Here is a 21,588-nt window from a genome sequence, read left to right as displayed (position 1 = left end):
CCTCCACCCAGGACCCACTGAACTTACATATCTGGGCAGATTCCTGTGTCTACGTCTTGGCTCATCTTTTCTCTGACCTGACAGATTTGGACTCAACCTGTCCATCTCTCGTGACTTCAGCCTCACTTCCTCCAGATATCTTCTTCCCAGCATAGGTTTCATACTTGGCTCCTGCTTCTCCAAACTCCTTGGGCTCAAGAGTCACTCACTTGTCACTTCTGGGGCCACATGCGTGTGTGTGTCATGTATTCCTGAATAGAGTAGAGGGATTGACAGAGCAAGGACTATCTCTGAGACTTCTGTGTCTTTCTCAACTCTGCCACACAATACCACCAACATCTTAGCTCAGAGTCTTACGCACAATAGGGATCCTATAAATATTTGCTGAAAGACCTTGGAAAATGAGTCAGTATAAATAAGTACTAACTAATCTTTAAAAAAAAGTAATGCTGTCAACCAGTATTTGAAGGCACAACTGTATGCTCAGTATTATAATAGTTTAAAAATTGGAAATAAGAGAAATAAATAAACAATAAAATAACTATCACCTAGCAATTGAATCTAGATGGGGAAATATAGTTAACCTAAAAAGAAAGAAAAAAAAAAGGTTTAAATCCTATGATTCCAAGTACAGTTCAGAATGAGCTAAGGAAGAGAAGGATTACTAGTCATGGAACAAGGAGGAGTTTGACCTTGTGAACAAGGCAGGGAATTAAATCTCTATGAGCCTGACTTACATTGTGCGAAACAATTTGCTACCTAAACAGTTAAAACCTCACTCCTCAAAAGAGGCAATTTTCAGGCTTCCCCATCATGGTGAGGATTTTCTTGGGGGTGGGGCTGGGAAGACCAGACCTGGAGAGGATCTTGTCTTTTATCTAGCATAAAGTCTGGTGTGTCCAGCATTGCTGGTGTGACTCTCAGCTCCTTGATTTCCCATCTGGTGTTGGCTGGAGGGCGCAGAGTGGGCCATTCCTAAGAATCCTGGCTCACCCTATGTCACCACACCCCTTTCCTTAACAGATTGGCTACTGGAATGAAGATGACAAATTCGTCCCTGCAGCCACAGATGCTCAAGCCGGGGGGGACAACTCAAGTGTCCAGAATAGAACATACATCGTCACCACAATCCTAGTGAGTACTCAGTCCTTCGTGGAGGTTACCTGGGAGGTGAGCTAGGCCAACACAAAGGCTTCCGCACGAGTGAAAGCTGGTCATTCTTCTGGCCGAAATGCAGTAATAGAAAGAGGGAGTTAAAAATTATTTTGAAATTCAGAGGGATTTTTGCTCTCTGGCTCTGTCATGATTTCACTTTGTGCCCTTGGATAAGTCAATCATCCTCCTATGAGCCACAGTTTTCCCATCTATAAAACATAAAACACTAAATTGTGGTGCTTCTGACTCTACTCTTCCTCAGTAGAAGTCATTTTCAAAGAAAGCCCCTAACGTACATCACCTACAGTGGATATAAGTGAAGCTGCTGTGATTTTCAGTGGTTGATCATGAGAAACTTGGAACCTATTTAGGGTCTACTTCCCCACCGTCACACCCCCAGAGGTACCTTCAAAGAAACAGAAGAGTTCCTGAAACCACTTGAAAAGCTATGCATGACATCTCAATGAAACATTCTTATTTTACCAGTTTTCTTCCTTAACCCAAGAATGGGGGGAGCAGAAATGCAGGAAGTGGGTTTAGGGGTTAGAGAGACTCCCCCAAAGTTAACCAGTGTTAACTCCTCTGCCATGCCAAAGGCCTCCCTCCCCAAGAGTGAACCCCGAACCCACATTCTCTGTCTCCCATTTCTCCACCAGGAAGATCCTTATGTGATGCTCAAGAAGAATGCCAACCAGTTTGAAGGCAATGACCGCTATGAGGGCTACTGTGTGGAGTTGGCAGCAGAGATTGCCAAGCATGTGGGATATTCCTACCGTCTTGAGATCGTCAGCGATGGAAAATATGGAGCCCGTGACCCTGACACAAAGGCTTGGAATGGCATGGTGGGAGAGCTGGTCTATGGAGTAAGTCCCCCATAGGGTAGGGAATTAGAGGCAGAGACAGATGGTTTGACAGGAAATTGTGGTGGTTAGATGACCCTACCCATAGATGCCTATTGGACCCTATAGTTTAGTACTGTTGCTGCTAGAAAGATGAAGAGTCCAAAATCCAATGTCTTAAGACATTTTTTGCTCAGGTTCCTGGTCCCAGCTCCTTCAGCCAGACTCAGTTCAGTCTTCAGTTGATAATCATCCAATACAGGTAATAGTTTAGCTTTAAGGTTAGTTTTCCCTAGCTGGACCACTGAGTGGTCACTTTCCTGTTTAGTCACTTAAGTGTTCAGTCACTTAAGGCCCCTTCAAAATAAATTTCTTCCCTGGTGTTAGATATGCCCTGGATACAATCAAACTTTCTAGTCATTTGCCCTTTCTGGCACCTTCCATTTCAGCCAAACCACCCCAAGTCACTCTGTTCTCTAGGCTGTCCACTTCCATTCTGCCCCTCTAAAATCTTCCCCTTCCCCCCAAACCCGTATCACATACCGCTTTTTCCAAGGTGTCGTTCTCCCCATAAAAAGTATGGGGAGAACCCTTTTTAACTATTCTTGCCTTCACTGTAGGATTTAGTTTCTGCTTCTATTATGGCTTACCTTGCCTTGTACACTGCGTATCTGTAAATAGGGATTGGTCTACTCCTTTTACTACACTTGAAATAAGACCACACACAATTGCTATAACACCTTCAATAAACTGAAGCATTTTGGAGAAGTCACTGAAGGTCCTGAATTGTTTTAACTATTTAAGGAAACATTGAAAAGTAAAAGATCTGATCCCTGTCCCCAAGGAACTTAGCATCTTCTGATGTAAGGACAATCAGGGAGAATGGTAAGAATCGAGGTCCATGCAAAAGGCTAGCATGAGGCGGTCTAGCCCATAAGAAAGATGTGTAACCTGAAAAGTGACCATATTCAGGCACAGAGAAAGGCAGCCAGGAATGTCTATAAATTATACGATGGTGTAGAAATAAGCTGTGAAAGAAGGATGAGAAAACACTAATGAGCTTTTGTAGAGGGCTTCAGGTGAGTAGTCAGTGACAAGATTGAGCAAGAAATGATAAGGGAAAGGGTGTGGCTTGACTCAGCAGGCACTGGAAGATCAGGAAGATACTCGAGGAGAGAAACAACAAAGGCAATAGAAGAAGAATCCTGCTGCCATGTGCAGGAAAGGCACCACCACAGCTTCACTCATATAAATCAAAGACTCCTGCCGAAGGCTTTGAACGGAAGCAAATGCCAAGCCCCAGGATGGTAAGAAGTTCTGGTCAGGATAAAGCAACCATTTAGGAGCTTTTAAACTCTCATTGTCTCAGATCGAGGAAATAAGAGTCATGATGGCCATAAGAGCCATAAAAAGGGAATTCAAAGAAGAAAGAGAATAAAGAAAATTCTTTCTAAGAAGGTGGCTTCTGATATGACCTGGGAAGATGGTTAATAAGTTAAGAAGGGGGTTGTGCTTCTACCTTCTCTCTCCTTTGCTGCCTCTCGCTTTTGGAAAGTGTCATCGATGAAAGATAGAAGATCTAGATGGTTAATGCTGCATTGGGAAGCTGGTTTCCATGGGAACCTCCAACAAGTTCTTAAGGTCATCCCCATGGCAACTGCTGTGAACTTTTCACCTCCGCCAGAATTCATCTTCACCTTCACCCAATGTAATCTGGTTCCTTTAGTAAAAGGCCCAAGATTTGGGCAGAACAACAGTATGATTATCCTGAGGGAAAGCCCCCTAATACACAGCCATCAGCCACGGGCCACTGGCTCATCAGTGACAGAAATCACCTCTGGGTGCCTCAGCTGCCAGTCTTTCTTGTCCCCTCCCCTCCACCAGGCCTGTCCCTCTGCCCAGTAACAGCTGTATTCTGAAGACTCTATGATGGGCCCAAATGGATGCCCTCTCTTGAGGGCATTTTCAGTTTGGCTTTCCTTGTCTGTCCCATCTAAGAAAGAATAGAGGGGTCTGAGGAGGCATTTCTAGCCGCAAATGACCAGCAAGTTCAGAAAAAAATTTACTTGGAGGGCTGCAGATTTCTTCTTTCTGTGCCTCTCAAATAAGCTAAGTCAATCAGGGTGTCTCATCTTCCCTTTGCTCACTCTTGCTCTTATCCACCATGGTAATAGCAGCATTTCAGCACATCGTTTATGCCAGGCACTGTGCTAAATATTTTACCCAAGTTATTTCACTTACTCCTCATAACAGCCCCAGAAGGTAGATATGATTACTCTCCACATTTTATCAATGAGGACACTGAAGCCAGGGAGATTAGGCAGTTGGGCAAAGGACACAAAGTGATGAGAATAGCCACAGTGCATTCTCAAATGCTACAGGCTACAAATGAAGTTGCATAGGTACTGCTGTGTGCCTGGGTTGCCATGACTTTCTGGCCTGTTGTCTTAACAAAGCAGAAATAGAATGAACTTTGGAGACACATACACACAAATTCAGATCTGAATTCTGACTCTACCTGCTCACTAGCAACATGACTCCTGCGAGCCATTGATCTCCTCCAGGGTTCCCCTGAGTTCTCTGTCCCAGGGCTGGGTGGGGAGTCTTTCCCTACACAGTGCCTGGCTCAGAGCGGCTCTCCATCCCTGCTGGTTTTCTCCCATTCTTGCTTTTACCTACTGCATCAACACTGTTTACTGTTTCCCCAAGATTGTTTCCAGACATATTTGGTTTGGGGATCTCCTGGGTCAGTGGTTCTCTAAGTCTGGGCCAGCAGCAGCAATATCACCCGGGAACTTGCTGGAAATGCAAATTCTCAGGTCTCCCCAGACCCAGTGATCTAGAAAGTCTGCCATCTGTGGTTTAAAAAACCCCAACATGCTTCTGATGTCTGCACACTCAAGTGTGAGAATCACTGTCTCAAGATGTCAGTTTCAGAAAATAATTTTGAGCACCTGTGAAATGTCCACAGTTCACGGTGCTCTCACGTATTTGAATTCTTTTGACTCTCACAAAACACTGCTGTCCAGTAGATAAAGCAAAATTTATTATGCCGCTTTTTCTAAAAAGGAAACTGATATTCAAAAGGACAGCTCTCTCACCCGAGGGCACATGGTCAGTGACTCACAAAGCCAAGAAGTCAGGTCTACTTTCCCAGATGAGCCTTGCCCATAAGTGATCCTGGAAAGGTCCAGTGACTTCCTCAGATGCTGGAAATCAACTCCTAAGACCTTTCAGTCAACATCAAACAAGCTAAAACTTGTTGTTCAAAACTCATGCTGCTTTGTACAAACCACCTTCTCTCTCTGGACCTGGGCTCCTATCTGCAAAATGATGTCACTGCAGTTCCCACTGTGTGTGTACCCTACGCATATGGGTGCGTTTCGATGCTTGGGGCTCAATGCACAAAGAATTTTGGAAATACTAAATCTGCTTACCCCTCTTAGAAATTCTCAGTTCACCGTAGTCTGTTAAAGGTTCTGAGAAGTCCTGCCAGTTTAAATTCATGTTAATTTTCATGTTATAATTAGTTACATCCTTCCACAAATAATATTACAGGGAACAAATCTTGGAACTGCTAAGTTAAGTAAGAACTAAGATGACTGGTTTTGTTATTTTTTTTCCCGGTCACAGTGTCTTTTATTAACTCATGTCAGGAGGCATCAGACAAATCCATTCAATTCCCTTTACCATCTTTGAAGCCGGTCTTCACCCACCTCCCTCTTGGGTAACTTGTAGTTATTCCGTCCGAGTCATTTCTATGACTTTTCTCCCCTATTCCTTTTCTACCTATGAGAAAAAAAGGAGATACTGTCTCCCTGGCAATGGCATGTAAGTGTTTGTAAAAAGTATCAAGATTTAGGCAGTAGGTGTTAGCGGGAAAAAACAGAATTGCTGAGACATATACTCAATCCCACATTGCTTTACAGAAAGTTTCTTTCTGTAAGTGAGAAATTTAAGTCATTCTAAAGCCAGGCTTTTTATTCCACTTAAAATGCCTTCTCAAAAATCTCATCCAATGAGAGTAACCAAAGGAAACCCCTCCTGAGCAATAACAGCCGGCAGCTGGGTGTGGTTGGGGTCTGGACAGCATCTGTCTGCAGCCTCACATCTGGACTGTTACACAGCATCATAAGAGAAAGCCACCTGCCTTGAACAGACTTGCACAGACATGCCTGTCATTTCAAAAGTGAATGTCATGGCATCCCTCCATGGAACCGCGTTAGATTTCCAGGATCGCTTAATCTCAGGCCAGGAGAGCAGTGGGTTTTTAGAACATAGATGTCAGTGCTCCTGCCATTAAGCAGAGATAGGAAAAACAGAAGAGCAAGGCTGGTGCTGTATGCCCAAAGATGAACATTTCTTGAAACTATTTTATGTTTATCTACATGAATTTTAAAAACTGAATTATTTGTGCACTTCTTAGCAGTCTTCCTGGAAAAAAAAATAGTTGTGATACTACTTTATTCTCTCTGCCAGGTCTTCCTCACATGATTCTCTCCTCTGGGAATGTATTCTGTATCCGAGCAATCTGTTGAAATCCTACTCCCTCTTCAATGTGTACGTTACCTCTTTGAGGATGTAGTCCCTGACCTCCCCAGACAGAATTAATTCCTTCCTGACCCCCTGTAGCACTTTGCATCTCTTAGATACAAACGTATCTCATGGTATCTAGCACGTGTCCAATCTACCCTGTAATTTGGGAAACTACTTTGTGTGTGTGTGTGTGTGTGTGTGTGTGTACCAACTTTTACTAGTTGTAGAGATCAGTTTTGTTTTCAGCCTAGGGCTTGCATAACTTGGTTGCAGGTAAAAGTACCCCAACTCCAACTGGTTCAGGCAAGCAGGATTGGTTCGTGTTCCTGGGGACAAAAAAAAGAGTATTTTGACATATGTTTCTACCATGTTCCTAGGGATAGCAGGATAAGCCACGAATTAAGGGTCACCCAAGTTATTTCATCATGGATCATCTCTCACTCTGACTTTCAGGGCTCATGCTCATTAAAGAGACTTGGGTCTTGTGCCATCCTTGAATGAACCACTGTGGCCAGGGGACTGGAGTACACTAATGGCCAGATCTAGGGGACGTGCTTCACCATATAATAAGGGTTATCAGCCCCACTTGAACCAGAGGACAGACAGTGGAGCAGGAGTAGTTCTTTCAGGGGAAGAAGGCATGATTGCTGGGTAGGAAAAAAGAGACATTACAACAGCCCCCTTCCTTCCATAAGGTGAGGAAGTCACCCCTAACAATTAGAACTGTCAAAGAACAGGATAATCTCTCCTGTGAGATATTGAGCTGACCAACCATTTATCATAAATATTTTACAGAGAGTAGGAGTTGGATTTCTGAGGTTCTTTCTCTCACATCCTTTAAGATACAAAAGAATATTCAGAGTGAAGAGGAAAATGAGGGAACAGAGAGCTGATGAACTAAACTGCATGTTTTCTTCTCTCCACTATATTTTTTGCAGAGAGCAGATGTGGCCGTTGCCCCTTTAACTATCACCTTGGTCCGGGAAGAGGTGATCGATTTTTCCAAGCCGTTTATGAGTCTGGGGATCTCCATCATGATAAAAAAGCCGCAGAAGTCCAAGCCGGGGGTCTTTTCCTTCCTGGATCCTTTGGCTTATGAGATCTGGATGTGCATTGTGTTTGCCTACATTGGAGTGAGCGTCGTCCTTTTCCTGGTCAGCCGTTTCAGCCCCTATGAATGGCACAGCGAAGAGTTTGAGGAAGGGCGAGACCAGACCACCAGCGATCAGTCCAATGAGTTTGGGATATTCAACAGCTTGTGGTTCTCCCTGGGAGCCTTCATGCAGCAAGGATGTGACATCTCCCCCAGGTCAGTCAGCTCTTCTCGTCGCCTTTACTCAATGCCTTATATATACATGGGGAGTTAGCGATGGCAATTTTTTCCAGACTTTATTGTATTTAGTCCTCAACTACGCTTTTCTGTTAACTGTCCGTTGCATGCTATGGAGGATCTGGACACGCCTTGACTGGCTCTGTCTGCTGTCTGGGTGACGTGTTCTGTCAAGATTAACAGACATAATTGTGACTCCAGTGTTCTGTAGTTATAGTACAGAGAAGGGTTGGAGGGGGGCGGTATTGTACCACTAACGTTTTTGAGCACCTACCACACATGCTAAGCAAGGTTTTGAGTCCTCTTCACGCCTTATTTCACTGAATCCTCACAGAAGCATTAGGTGGGACACTTGTGATACCTCCTTTTACAAATGAGGAACCACGGAAATGCTGAATATCTTTCCAAGGTTACACAGCTGGAGGTTAGGTGAGTCAAGATTCAGACCACCATCCCAAACTATTTCTGAGTGGCAGGAGCACTGAATTATGCCTGGGTTCTTGCTCTGGTTCTAGCGCTTTCTGTGTGGCTCTGGACAAGTCACTTGACTATTGCAGACCTTGGTGTCTTCATCTTTAAGAGAAAATGGTTCTTCTTTTCTCGGTTCTGAGTAAGATCTTGGAAACTGTCTAGTCCCAATGGTGATATAAATTTGTTTCTTGTGGCTGGGGAATGAAGTTTCTTGGAAATGCCTCAGATATCATATTGAGAATACTGGGGTGGCCAAATCAGTGAGGTTTCAGCCCTCACTTTGGACATGAGTAGCTCCATTTTCGTCTGTTTTACATATTGGACTTGTGAATACAATTTCTTTTGAAAAAGGTTTTTGGAAGGGAGAGAGGAAGGAAGGAAAGGAGGAGGGAAGGAAGAGAGAGAAGAGAGGAGAGAGAGGGAGGGAGGGAAAAGGTAAAGGAGAAGGGTAAAAAGAAATCTGACCACCACCCTGGAGAAGGGAAAGGTACCCACTCCAGTATTCTGGCCTGGAGAATTCCATGGACTGTACAGTCTGTGGGGTCGCAAAGAGCTGGATATGACTGAGCAACTTTCACTTTCACTTCACTCTCATCTAAATCAGTTCCCATATTTACTGATCCCCCTTTCCGTCTGTGTAATGTTCTTTCGGCTATATTCTGGAATGTTCATGTCACAAATCCCCTCCAATTTACCTGATAAATAAGCACTGATTGTATTTCCTTTTACAGTTGCTTAAAATCTATGAGCTCTTTAATCAGGCAGTCCCTTATCGATTACCAAGCTTCTAAAGCATGCGGGGAGACATGGCTTAGCCACTTGGCTGCAGGAATAGATTTGCACACACTCTCACTTTCTGGGGGCATAACTGCATAAATACAAAGGCCTCACAGACATGTGCTGGAGGCATCGGTGCCACCTGTCTGGCTCACATTTGAGTGTCAGCAAGGACCAATATTCCTAAGTGGCAATGGAATAAAGTCTTCCTAAGGAGCTTCCCACAGGACTCATTTCACCTGCTGTATAATTTAGATCATCTCATCACTCACCATTATAATCTTGTTTTTCTCTAAATAAGAAGACAGTCGGGGGAGGGGGGCGTTGTGTGGGAGAAGAGGTGTGAGACTGGCTGCCTGGCCAGTGCTGGCAGACACATAAAGAGCAGAGAGAACCCAGCAGGGGAAGGGCTTGCTTAAAAATAACTCAGGCCAGTAGATAAACTGTGGGAAGCAATGATTCAGTGTCACGGGCCATCCAAACATGCAGGTGTCTGAGAAGACCCATGGGCTAGTTTTCTCTCCTGTATTCCCTTCTTGGCTGGGCATCTTACCTCCTAAAGGCACCCGTGTGGTCTGACCTCAGGCTGTATTTTCACACTCCCCACCATTCCTCCTGAAGTCTCAAGTTAGTGACCCACAAACTGAATCTGCTACCAGGCATGCTTCTATAATTTGCACAGTCTGCCAATAATGCTCCAAAACTGAGTGACAGCTGTCCTCTTGAGCTGGTCCATGACATCCCCATGGACCGCAGCCCCCAGTGATCCGCTTCACTCCTCTGTGACTCCGCTGGCCCCTGAGAAAGTATGTGAGTTTGTGACTTCTGGCTAGAAGAGGGTTTTCAGACTGTATTTCCAGGACTCCTGAGGGTTCTATGAGGCTATCTTAGAAACTGACCTTGAGGTGAAGATGAGATTAAACAGGAAAGTACCCAGCCTCCTTCTGTCTCACTTTTAATAAAATAACTCCACTCTGTGATTCTGTATTTTCCCTGGTAAAACAGCAAATAACATCTAGTATTGTTGTGAGGTTTAAAAGTGATTGATACAGGGACTTCTCTGGTGGTCTAGTGGTTAAGAATCTGTCCTGCAATGCAGGGGACGTGGGTTCCATCCCTGGTCAGGGAACTAAGAGCCCACATGGCAGGGAATAACTAAGGCGCCCCGACTACTGAGCTCATGTGCCACAGCTAAAGAGTCCACGTACCACAATAAAAGTTCCAGCACAATGCAACAAAGATCCCAGGTGCCACACTATGACCCGACAGCAAATAAAGACCAATACACACAGAACTCGTAACACATTAGACAACATATACGAAACACAACAAATGAGAAGCTGCTTCAGCTCTTTCATCAACTTTCTGTACTGTAAGAAGGGTGCCATGACTCACAATGAAAAGCCAATGGACCTCTCTCTCCTGGGCAAACCCACAGACAAAGCGGCACAGTGATTGACTCCTGGATTCCTGAGACACCCCTCACAGGCACTGGGCAAAAGGATTTGTCATTTTGGTTTTGAGGGTCTGACAGGCAGAGAGAGGAGTCAACCTGCCAGAGTAAGGAGTTTTGTCCACGTGAGATGGACTCGTGCTAACCAGGCCTAGCTTGGCCAACTCCAGCACATCGGGGCCTATAGAAACCCCTCTAAGAGTCAGAATATGCATCACAACATTTGATGGGAATATATGCTAAAGGGAAAAGGCACATACTTGTCAATAGGACCAGACAAAAACACAGGGATGCTAAGACAGTGATGAAAGCCAGGGCCAAGCAGACAACTAGAAGCTTTTGTTATTGTTGTTTATATATTTGATGTAAACAACATCAAAAGTCCATGGAGCTTTAAGAGCTTCTGACATACATAGCACTAGACACCCTGGGGTTACAGAAGGAGGTATTACATTTTTAAGGGGTTTTTTATATTCAAACATCCTTTCAAATCAGCTTCAATTAATTTTTCTTGCTATTTATTAACAGTGTATCATAAATTCTCAGAATTTAGAATTTGGGAGACTAAATTCCACCTAAATTGCATATATCTGCATACATACATAAGTAGCTTTGTTTTTTTTTCTTAATTTATTCAATATTTATATTAATGTATACTAACAACAACAACATAAAAAAACCCAATGAAATGTGGCCAAATACAGTTAGTTGTCTGTAAGTAGCTCAATCATCTGACCAGAGTAATGTGACCAGATTGAAAGTTATCTTTCTTAGATGAGAAGGAAAGTGGAGGCAGACAGCAGCTCATGGTGTAGTGAAATGAGGGTCTGCCCTTTTGTGACTGCCCTGGCGTTTACTCGTGTATACAAGGTGGCAGCTCCCAGATGCCGTGTCCAGGTTCAAGCAGGAAGACGGGGAGGAAGTACTGCAGCCAGCTCTGCCTCTCTGGGTCAGGAAAACAAAAGCTGAAGAATATACTTCCCACCCCAAGCAGACGTCTCCTTCTATCCATCTCATTAGTCAGAACAGTGGCCCGTGATCACTTCTAGTAGCACTGAAGGCAGGAAAGGCAAGAATACGGTTTTTTAGCCTCTAAAATGGAAAGGGTGAGAATGGACGTTGATGAGTGAGCCCACAGCATGGGCCACGGAGCCTGCGCTGTGCTGTACTGAGTCACTCAGTCACGTCCGACTCTTTGTGACCTGGACTGTAGCCCACCAGGCTCCTCTGTCCATGCAGATTCTCTAGGCAAGAATACTGGAGTGGGCCGCCATGCCCTCGAGCTGAAGTTTTCTACACCAGCTCCACAAATAGACAAAATAATCTGTCATTAGCACCTTCAGTGATGTATACCAGGAAATGCTACAGATTGGCTTTCAAGATTCTGCCCTCCTCCCTTTAAAATATTTATATATGAGAAATTGTCTTTGTGTAGCCTATTTTAACATTGAAAGTGAAAACCCAGTTGAGCTGTGATCACAAGAAATAATTTTTTTTTAATTTGGTTGATGGTAAGATAGAAATGCCATCATGAATTGCATTTGCAGGCCTATGTATTATGCCCAAAATACCTATTTTTAATAGATATTTTAGATTTCTTTTTTCATAGATAAGAACATTTTGAGAAGGGATATACAAAAGAAAGGACAAAAATCACCCCAGGCAAAATTTATCTTCAGTTCCCACAACTTTCATTTCTGTAGCTTTTCCCCCTATTTGTGTCCAGTGTCATTTATTTATTCCACAAATATTACTAATTGCCTGTAAAGTACAGCACAGGGTGCTGAGGATATAAAGATAAGCTGATGATGGTGTTTGAGGGTATGGGAGTCTTTGCTTCAGGGAGCTGGCAAGTACAGTGAGGTAACACATGTTAAACAATTGTGAATGTATAAACTGTGATGCACTATGAATAAAATGAAACTGCTGCAGCAACAGATAATAGAGGAAGTGGAATTAAAGGGGACTTACTTAGGGTGTTCTGAGATAGCTTCTCCGAGGCGCAGAGAGGTAAGGAGGAGCTAGGCTGACACAGAGCTGTATTATTAGAGAAGCAGGCAGAGGCAAGATCTCACAGAGACTCGGGGCCATAGCATAGATTTAAAGTTTTACTCTAAACACATAGGAAGGCCCTGGGGAGTTTTAAGTAAGAGAAGGATTGATTTACATGCTATAATGCTACTCTGGGGAGCTATGAGGAAAATGAATTAAAGCAGAAAATAGTCAAGAGTGGAAGCAGAGGGACTGAGCAGTAGGCTCTCACAGCTGTCTAGGGGCAATTACAGTGATGGAAATTATGATGGTCATGGAGATAGATTAGTGGTCTACTTTGAAACTAGAAATGACAGCACTGGCTGATAGACTGGATATCTGAAGGGGAGGAGAGGCAGAGTCAGTGGTGCCTCCAAGAGGAAGGGGGCATTTGGAAAACATGGCACCACATTCCAGAGACCTTTAGGTCTGGCTCTGATCAAGAGAAGGATCTAATTCATCTACCGCATTTACAGAGGAGTAAACTGAGGCCCCAAAGGCGGAACGGATTTTCTCTAAGGTCCCCAAGGCAATGCCTCCAGCCTGTTGCTGCCCACCCTGCAGTGTCATCCCAGGCTCCACCACCTGCAAATGGACTAAGAGTGAACCTTTCAACTCTTTATTCCCACGGCCCTCCCCATTGGCTTCCAGTTTCCTGGGATCAGATGACCCTAGTAAGAAAAAGGAGAAGGGTGTGGAAGGTCCTAGGGGAAGAGAGGAAAATGGGAAATGATGATTCCAGCTTTCAGAACTCTTACTCCTGATCTTAGAATGTGACAGAATGTATGATAATTGTCTCCACCTAGGGAAGATAATTACTCTCTGCAAGAAGAATTCCAAAGCAGGGGAGTGGTAGCACTTTGGAGATCTCCAGGAACCCTGTACCACCACTCTGCTTTGCCCCAACCCCAGTTAATGTGCTTGCTGAGGGCCCAGAGACTGATTCACCATGGGAACACAGTAGCCAATGAACAGAGCCTAAACTGATAACCAATGACAGCCTGACTTTAGCATTCACACATAAATCCACAGCAACCAGGGCTACAGTGCACAGAGGGGTGATGAGGAATCTCCCCCTTCCACCTCTTGTTCTCCCCACTTCCCTCCCAGAGACAGTCATGCAAACCCCTTCCTCTGGCCAATACTGGTGTCACTGAAGTGTTGCAGGGGCAAAACAGGGGTAAATATTCAGGGAAGTTGATGGAAGCAGCCTGAATTTATAAAATATTTCATCTTCCCAGGCGGTGCTAGTGGTAAAGAATCTGCCTGTCAATGTAGGAGATGTGGGTTCAATCCCTAGATCGGGAAGATCCCCTGGAGTAGGAAATGGCAACCCATTCCAGTTCTCTTGCCTGCAGAATTCCAAGGACAGAGGAGCCTGGCGGGCTACAGTCCACGGGATTGCAGAGAGTCAGACAGGACTGAGCACACACACAATCCTAGTCCAGTCTTTAGAAAACAAAAACCACAGTTAGGACACAGACTCGGTGCTGTAAGGAAGGATGATGCACAGCGACGATGCAAGAAATGTGTGTTTGATGCTCTTAGGACTAGGTATGAGGGTTTCTGCTAGGACTCCTGCATCACAATCACCTGGGATGCCTGTCAAAATACAGATTTCCAGACCCCATCCTAAGTCTGAGGAACTGGAAATTCTGCATCTAGAGAGAGGAATACACATTTCACAAGCCCTCCCCTTCCCCCAGGGCAGGTGGGCATTAAAATTGGAAAGCCATTGAGCTAGGATGTTGTTCAGTTAAGTCAATTTGGAAGTGTAAGAAGTGAGGTCCATGGTTCAGCCAGAAATCATGCCAGTCAACTGCCACAAACGCTGAGTCTGCCTGCCCTGCAGGGTCACACTCCTCACCAAGGGAGTGAGACCCTGGGCATGGCCACTGAAGGCAGAGGCCTTGCAGGGACCCTCTCCCTCCACAGGCCAGGCTCCTGGGAGGAGCTCCTATAGGATACACCAGAGTACATCTCCCTGGGTAACAGGAGCTGCAGCTGTGACAGGGTGATCTGTGCAGAGACAGTGATCCCCCATCACTGGGGACTCCAGCTCCTCACCTTTTCAACTTTAACCCTCTGCTACCCAGTGGCGAGACCCAGAACCAGGCTCTGATAATGAGCAGTTTTGCAGACCGTGGAGAAGCACAGGAGTAGAACTTTCAGAGCCTGCACAAGCCACATACAAGTGTTCAAATGATGGCAGTGACAGGAGGGTAAAAGCTTCGCTGGACATGCAATGAAAAGCACCAAATTCTGCCCCTCAGCCAGCAGTTCTGGCCATCAGCAATGGGGAAGTCAAATCTCTAGATTGTCGTGAATGTCCAGGTTTTGAACAGTTTAATTGAAGGAGAAAGGTGTTTTGTTTTGTTTTTATTTTCCTCCAAAATCACAATAGGAAAACACTCAGAAAGTGTTTCCCGAGCTGAAAAGGACGTTTAGGACAATTTCTCTCCGGAAATGTTTCTTTAGCACCTGTTACATTCAGACACGGTTCAGGTTGCTACAAGAGACATCACCAAACAAAGCAGACAAAACCCCCATCCTCCTAGAGCTTACCTTTCAGTGAGAGGAGGTCGGCAGTTAAAAAAAAAAATGATGTAATCAACACCCCCATCCCAATTCCATAGATGAAGATTCTGGCTTACAGGGAGGGGGAAGGGACTCAGAGATAATTAGCGTAAGCTTCCCTGGTGGCTCAGACAGTAAAGAGTCTGGGTGCAGTGCAGGAGATCCAGGTTAGATCCCTGGGTCTGGAAGATCCCCTGGAGGAGGAAATGGGAACCTACTCCAGTATTCTTGCCTGGAGAATCCCATGGATGAAGGAGCCTGGTGGGCTACAGTTCACAGGGTCGCCAAGAGTCGGACATGACTGACTGACTAACGCTTTCATTAACACAAAAACAGGGGTCAGCCGGGGGCTGTGTTGACCTGGGCATGCCTGCATCAGCTAAAAGGGGACCGCTCCCACTCAGCCCTGGACAGTCACTTCCAGGAGAGCTCTGCAGATGAAGCCAAAGTTCACCTGGATTCAGCTTAGGGGCCAGCAGTTGGGTACCCCTGGAAGAATGATGGGGAGTATAAAACACCACTGTACCTTTAATGCATTTAGACACACTCAGAATATCATATTCGTAGATTTTTTAAAAGGAGTTCTCTCTCTCAGCCCTCAATTTTGGTTCCAAGGATAAAAATCTGATTGCTGTGTTTTCTTTCTTTTCACGTACGTTGGAAAATCCAGGCTGTGAATGGAATTGCATTAAAACAAAGTCCTCACAGCTCTATATGCAGAAAGACTTGCCTACCTCTTCCTGAGATCTACATTTTCCTGGAGAGAACCCCTGTTTCTTTTTAACTCCCCTCTGGAAATACAGCACCTGAGATCCAGAAACCCAATCGTTCACCTGGAAAGAAGTCCTGAGTTGTAAAAAGAGAACAATGAAAGCATCATTAATTGAACTGATGGAGAATGTATGCTTAGAGTCCTGTGGGGATCCCGATGGTTTGAGTATGATTTAAGGACCACTATCCACCTGTGGCAAATAAATGCTTCTACCCAAGTTGTGTTCAAGCAAGATCATAGGTGAATGAAGCCCAAGGTTGCTAGCAGAAAATAGCGCGTTCCACTAACACAGAAACGAGAGACCCACATGATGACAGTCACCGTGTGAATCTGGTGGCTTAAGAAAGAGGACCTTAAAATGAGGAGACACAGTAGCTGCTGGGGGCAGAATGGAGCCCTTCCCAAGCGGGGAATCAGGAGCAGCTGTGTCACAGGAGGTGGGCCCACAGGATTGGAGGAGGTGATAAAAGATCTCAGAAAAAAGCTCAGTCTACTAGCCCACTGAGTGATTCACTTCCCCTTTCTCTCTCTCTCTCACTTTCCCCTCTTAAAAATGGGAGAAGGATGGTGCCTGGCATGTCTCCAGCCCCCGTCTAAGACTGGTGTCCCTTTGATTCCCAGGTCCAGACAAGGCTCTAGCCAAGCCAGGCTATGCGTCAATCTGTTCCCTCAACCCCAAGCTCCCTTTATAGTCTTGCTATTCCCTCTATTTGGAGCAGCTTCTCTCATCCTGCTTGCTCAATGACCCTCTCTTTTGCAAATAGTGACACCCATTGCTCCCCTCCTAACCCCAGTTCTCCCGGGAAGCTATGCATTGCAGGAACAGAGCTTGATCTCTGGGATTGGCATACCTCCAGCTGAATGCTAGCTCTGCCACTTACTGGCCATGTCAGCGTAGTAAAGTAACTTCTCTGTGCCTTGGTTCCTTCTTCTGGAAGGTGGAGATAGTAAGAACACAGACTTTAAGGGTACTCTCTGAGTATTAAATGACATCATGTGTGGAAAGCTCTTCCTTTGCACACAGGCGATGAACGCAGTAAATGCCGTTGACATGCTGCTGCTGCTGCTGCTAAGTCACTTCAGTCGTGTCCGACTCTGTGTGACCCCATAGTCGGAAGCCCACCAGGCTGCCCCGTCCCTGGGATTCTCCAGGCAAGAACACCGGAGTGGGTTGTCATTTCCTTCTCCAATGTGTGAAAGTGAAAAGTGAAAGTGAAGTCGCTCAGTCGTGTCCGACTCCCAGCAACCCCATGGACTGCAGCCCACCAGACTCCTCCATCCATGGGATTCTCCAGGCAAGAGTACTGGAGAGGCTTGCCATTGCCTTCTCCTGCCGTTGACATAGTTGTCGTTATATTGTCATCTGAACCTCTCTGAGGGCATTGTCTACCTTCAATCCTGAGCTACTGTTGCTCAATTCTGTTCCTTATCAAAAAACAAACCGGAAAACCTATCCTTGCCACTCATCCAGAACCTGATAGGTTCTTAATAGGCATTAGGCATTCTTAATACTCAACACGTGCTTGTTGAATGACTATATGTGCTTTCACAAGTAGCCTTCTAAGGACCATGTCACATTTTTCACTTAATGGAGAGAAAGCAACCCAAGAGAGAATTTCTGGTGGTCATTAACTACCTGTGTAATGTGGGGAAAGTCAGTCCTGGGATCTCAATAGATGTGAGGAAAAGCAGGAAGAACTGGAGAAAAGGAAGCGAAATAGACCAATCCAGAAAACAAAGTTCCCTGTCTACTATGTATAGGCACTCTCTTAAGTGTCATGTGATATTACGTCTAATTATCATGACAACCTCTGTTCAGGGATATCAACCCCATTTTATAGATGAGAAAACTGAGGCAGACAACAATTAACTCCCTTATTCATGGTTTTCCAGCAGAGCTGGGATTATAACCTGTGTCTATTGGATTCAAAGACTCATGATTTATTTTTGAGACACCATTGTCTTCCAAGATCAGATATCTTTTGACAGTCCCTCAGGGCTTCCTATGGATTGTCAGATTTCATGGAACTAAAAAACATCCTTTTTCTTCTGTAGGGTTCTCTAGCTTTAAAATATATATATAGACGTTTCTGGCTTTGAGTTTTTCCATTAATATTCCTTACAGTATCTTTTTCCTTAAAAGCCATCTCCTGGGGAAGAAGATGGGACCCCCTGGGAGTGCACTCTGCCCCACCCAGAGTTTGTGCAGCCCAGCCAGCTGGTGAGGGAGACAGTGAAACAGACAAGAGCAAAGATGAAACTGGTGCCACTTTGGAGGAGCCAGTCTCTTGGTTTCAGCTGGGAGGTGACTGTGGGCATAGGGTGGATCCCACAGTCAGAGCCAAAAGCTGGAGAGGGCATGTTTTTCCCTGTAGTATTTTAGACTTGAATGGAGGAGGGACAAGGCAAAAAGGATTACAAATGGCCTTAAAATTATGGTCCATCTGGAGTCAACACATTATCCTCTAGAAACGGTTGAGCACATGTGGCAAGAGGCATGGATAAGGGTTTTCACTGCTCTGGTGGGTTCCAGTGTCCTCCTGTCGATGGCTGCTCAGCAGCTGGTTGCAATTTTGGTGCTTTCACAGAAGGTGAGCACACACCCTTCTGATCTGCCATCTTGAATCAATCTCCTCTCACTGTTGTTTTAAAAAGCTGGAAGTAGCCTGCTGCCCATCAGCTGAAGACAGTGGTGGTTCATCATCCAGGGGCAGACAATGCAGCTGTTAGGGTGGATGAACAAGGATGCCTGTGCTACTCTGCAAGGATCTTCAGGATTGCATAGCAGGGGAACAACGGGTTCTGGTCCCACTGGTCCCAAATTGTAGGCTCTTTTCACTGTATCCTGCTGCCTCTTTGGAACACAGGGAGCTAGGGGAATGTGTCTCTGAGGACTAAACTCTGTGGTATGTAGAGCTCAAGCTAGATTTTCTTCTGAGAAATGAAATACTAGCGTGGGTTGTAGTACAAAGAGACCTCTGGGAAGCGCTGGACTGTGCCTTGCAAATGAGTTAAGATTTTCCACAAAAGCAGAGAGAAATGAAGACGGAAGTCTCTGGTGGGGGAATCACTGCAAGCAGAAGCACTGAAGCGGGCATGTGTTGAGCCGGGGGACCTGTCAATCACGCTCATCCCTAGGGATTCATTAGCCAAGGGTTCAGAGCTCACAAGATTTAATGACGCATTCAATACCATGACTTTGGGGGCCTGATAAGCTGTTGTATAGCCATTAGAGTGTCACCCAAGAAACAGTCTAAAGCGGGCAGTGTTGGGCTAGTTCTTCAGTTGCTGCACAAAGTAACTCCCTACTCCCCATGGAGCACCTTTACTAATTGGTGTTAAGTCTTGGTCTGTGGACGAAACCATGTCAGCGAGGGTCTGATTTCTGAATCAGAGGATCTTGGCTCTCAAGATGTCCCTGCCACTGCTGCTGCCAGGTAATTTATCTCCGAGCAGCAGACAGAAGGGGCTGTCAGGCAGAAAGATGCCTTCCCTCCTGTGCAAGTCTGGCTGGGTACTCAGCTGGTATCCATCTCCCCTTTCATGCCCTGTTCCCTGTCGAGGTACCCATTCTGAGAATGGGGAGAGAGAATGAAGAGGGAGTTTATCTTGCTTTATTTCTGGTTACTGTAGGTATGTATTCCAACAGATTCAAGTGAGGATTAATCGATCAAATGTTTTAGCTGAAGACCATTAGGATATAAACTTTGCCTTAGGCACAGTGGTAGGCATTATGGCTTGTGTAAAAAAGGAAGAAACCAGAGTACAGACTTCAGACTCTGCAAAAATCAAGATACATAAGGAAAACCGATAGATAATAAAGCAAAATGTTCATCTGAATAATTCCCAAGTGCAGGATTTATAGTCAACAGATAGAAAAGAAAGATCATTGAGGCCCAAAATAGTCTGGGTTAGCTTTGAAGAAAAAGAGGGACTTGGACTGGCCCCAAGGGATAAAGGTGGACTTCTAGAAGGAACCTCAGCTAAGATATGGTTTGTGGCAGGAGAAACCAAGCAAAGCAGAGAAGAGGACTGTATTTCGAGACCAAGTATCCTGTTAATTACTCAGACCTGGGTTTTGATCTTTGTTGTTGTTGTTTAATCGTTAAGTCATGTCCAACTCTTTTGTGACCCCATGTACTGCAGCCCCTCAGGCTTCTCTGTCCATGGGATTTACCACGAAAGAATACTAGACTGGGTTGCAATTTCCTTCTCCAGGGGAATCTTCTCAACCCGGGGATGGAACACACGTCTCCTGCTTTGCACACAGACACTTTACACTGAGCCATGATCTTAGTTCACCAGTTACTACCTAGTAAGACTTGAGCCAGTAACTTAACTGCCAAGTCTCTTTCCTCTTCAAAAAAAGAGGCCATTAAATAAGGAAGATGTGGTACATACATATAATGGAATATTACCCAACCATAAAAAGGAATGACATAGTGCTACTTGCAGCAACAAAATGCAACTAGAGATTATCATCCTAAGTGGAGTAAGTTAAAAAGAGAAAGAAAAATAGCATATGATGTCACTTACACGTGGAATCTAAAATATCATACAAATGAATCTATCTAGGAAACAGAATCACGGACATAGAGAACAGACTTGTGGTTGCCATGGGGAGCAATCGGGAAAGGGATGAAGTGAGAAGTTGGAATTAGCAGATGTAAGCTTTGATACAGAGATGGATGAACAACAAGGTCCTACTGTATAGCACAGAGAACTATGTTCAATATCCTATGATACACCATAATGGAAAAGAATATAACAAAAATAATGTGTATGTACATGTATATATATATACACACATATATATGCATATATGTATATATAACTGAATCACTTTGCTGTACAGCAGTAATTAACACATTGTAAGTAAACTATACTTCAATTAAAAATTTTTTAATTTTAAAAAGAAGTCATTAATACAAATATCATAGGATCTTATAAGAATACATGAACAAAGAGAAGCTAAAGCATGTTGCCTAATACCTGGCATACACCAGGAGTTCAGAATTTTTTAATTTTATTTCCCTTCTTTTGTGTTACCACTTTCCTTTCTTTCAGCTTTGTCCCTGGCCTCCCACCAATCTTTCATTCATTCTCTGCTAGGAGCTCTCAGAGCCTTGCTGACATGCAGTTCTTTATGTGCTCCTGGCCCAGCACTGGCCAGGGGGAAGTCTGTAGGCTGTTCCCACGAAAAGAGGGACGGCTGCCAGGTGCAGTTATGACTCGAGGATGCTCACTCCATCCCAGGGCTATTCCATAGCTCAAGCCTCAGGAACTGCATCTGAGCTCCTGCCTGCTTCCCTGGCAAAACTCATCACCGGGGCAGTGACTCTTCCTGCCAGACCACACTGCCCACCAGTCCCCTCCTGATCTCTTAGGCACCTGGTTTTGTTTCTTAGCAGTCAGCCTTATGATGGTTTCCTCTGTATCCCAGAGAGACAGATACTGGTTTTGCAGGACTTGCAAATATGCAAGACTTTTTCAAGAGAGTAATTAAGAACCTCATGAGCTCTGGAGTGACACCTAGGCTTAATTCTGCTTCTTACACTAATTTCCTGTGTGATCCTGGGCAACTAGCTTTGCAACTCAGAGCCTCTGTTACTATATAACAGGCCACCCTGAATTTCTGGCATAAAAC

The 21,588-nt window shown here is 44.8% G+C and overlaps 1 protein-coding gene across 2 annotated transcripts in view; it reads left to right on the top strand.

The window, feature by feature from the left end:
* The window catches only part of GRIA1 (glutamate ionotropic receptor AMPA type subunit 1), a 354,780-nt gene that overhangs the window by 251,643 nt on the left and 81,549 nt on the right, over window positions 1-21,588 (top strand). For both annotated transcript variants that reach the window (XM_088838546.1, XM_055430430.2), the window contains exons 9-11: window positions 1,024-1,134; window positions 1,812-2,018; window positions 7,469-7,839. In XM_088838546.1, coding sequence (XP_088694672.1) covers window positions 1,024-1,134; window positions 1,812-2,018; window positions 7,469-7,839 — 689 coding nt within the window. The remainder of the gene's footprint in view (window positions 1-1,023; window positions 1,135-1,811; window positions 2,019-7,468; window positions 7,840-21,588) is intronic.

The sequence above is a fragment of the Moschus berezovskii genome, chromosome 8, assembly GCF_049115385.1.
Source record: "Moschus berezovskii isolate FMDL1 chromosome 8, NW_MosBer_1.0, whole genome shotgun sequence".
Lineage (NCBI taxonomy): Eukaryota > Metazoa > Chordata > Mammalia > Artiodactyla > Moschidae > Moschus > Moschus berezovskii.
This window is presented reverse-complemented; position numbering and strand designations above follow the sequence as displayed.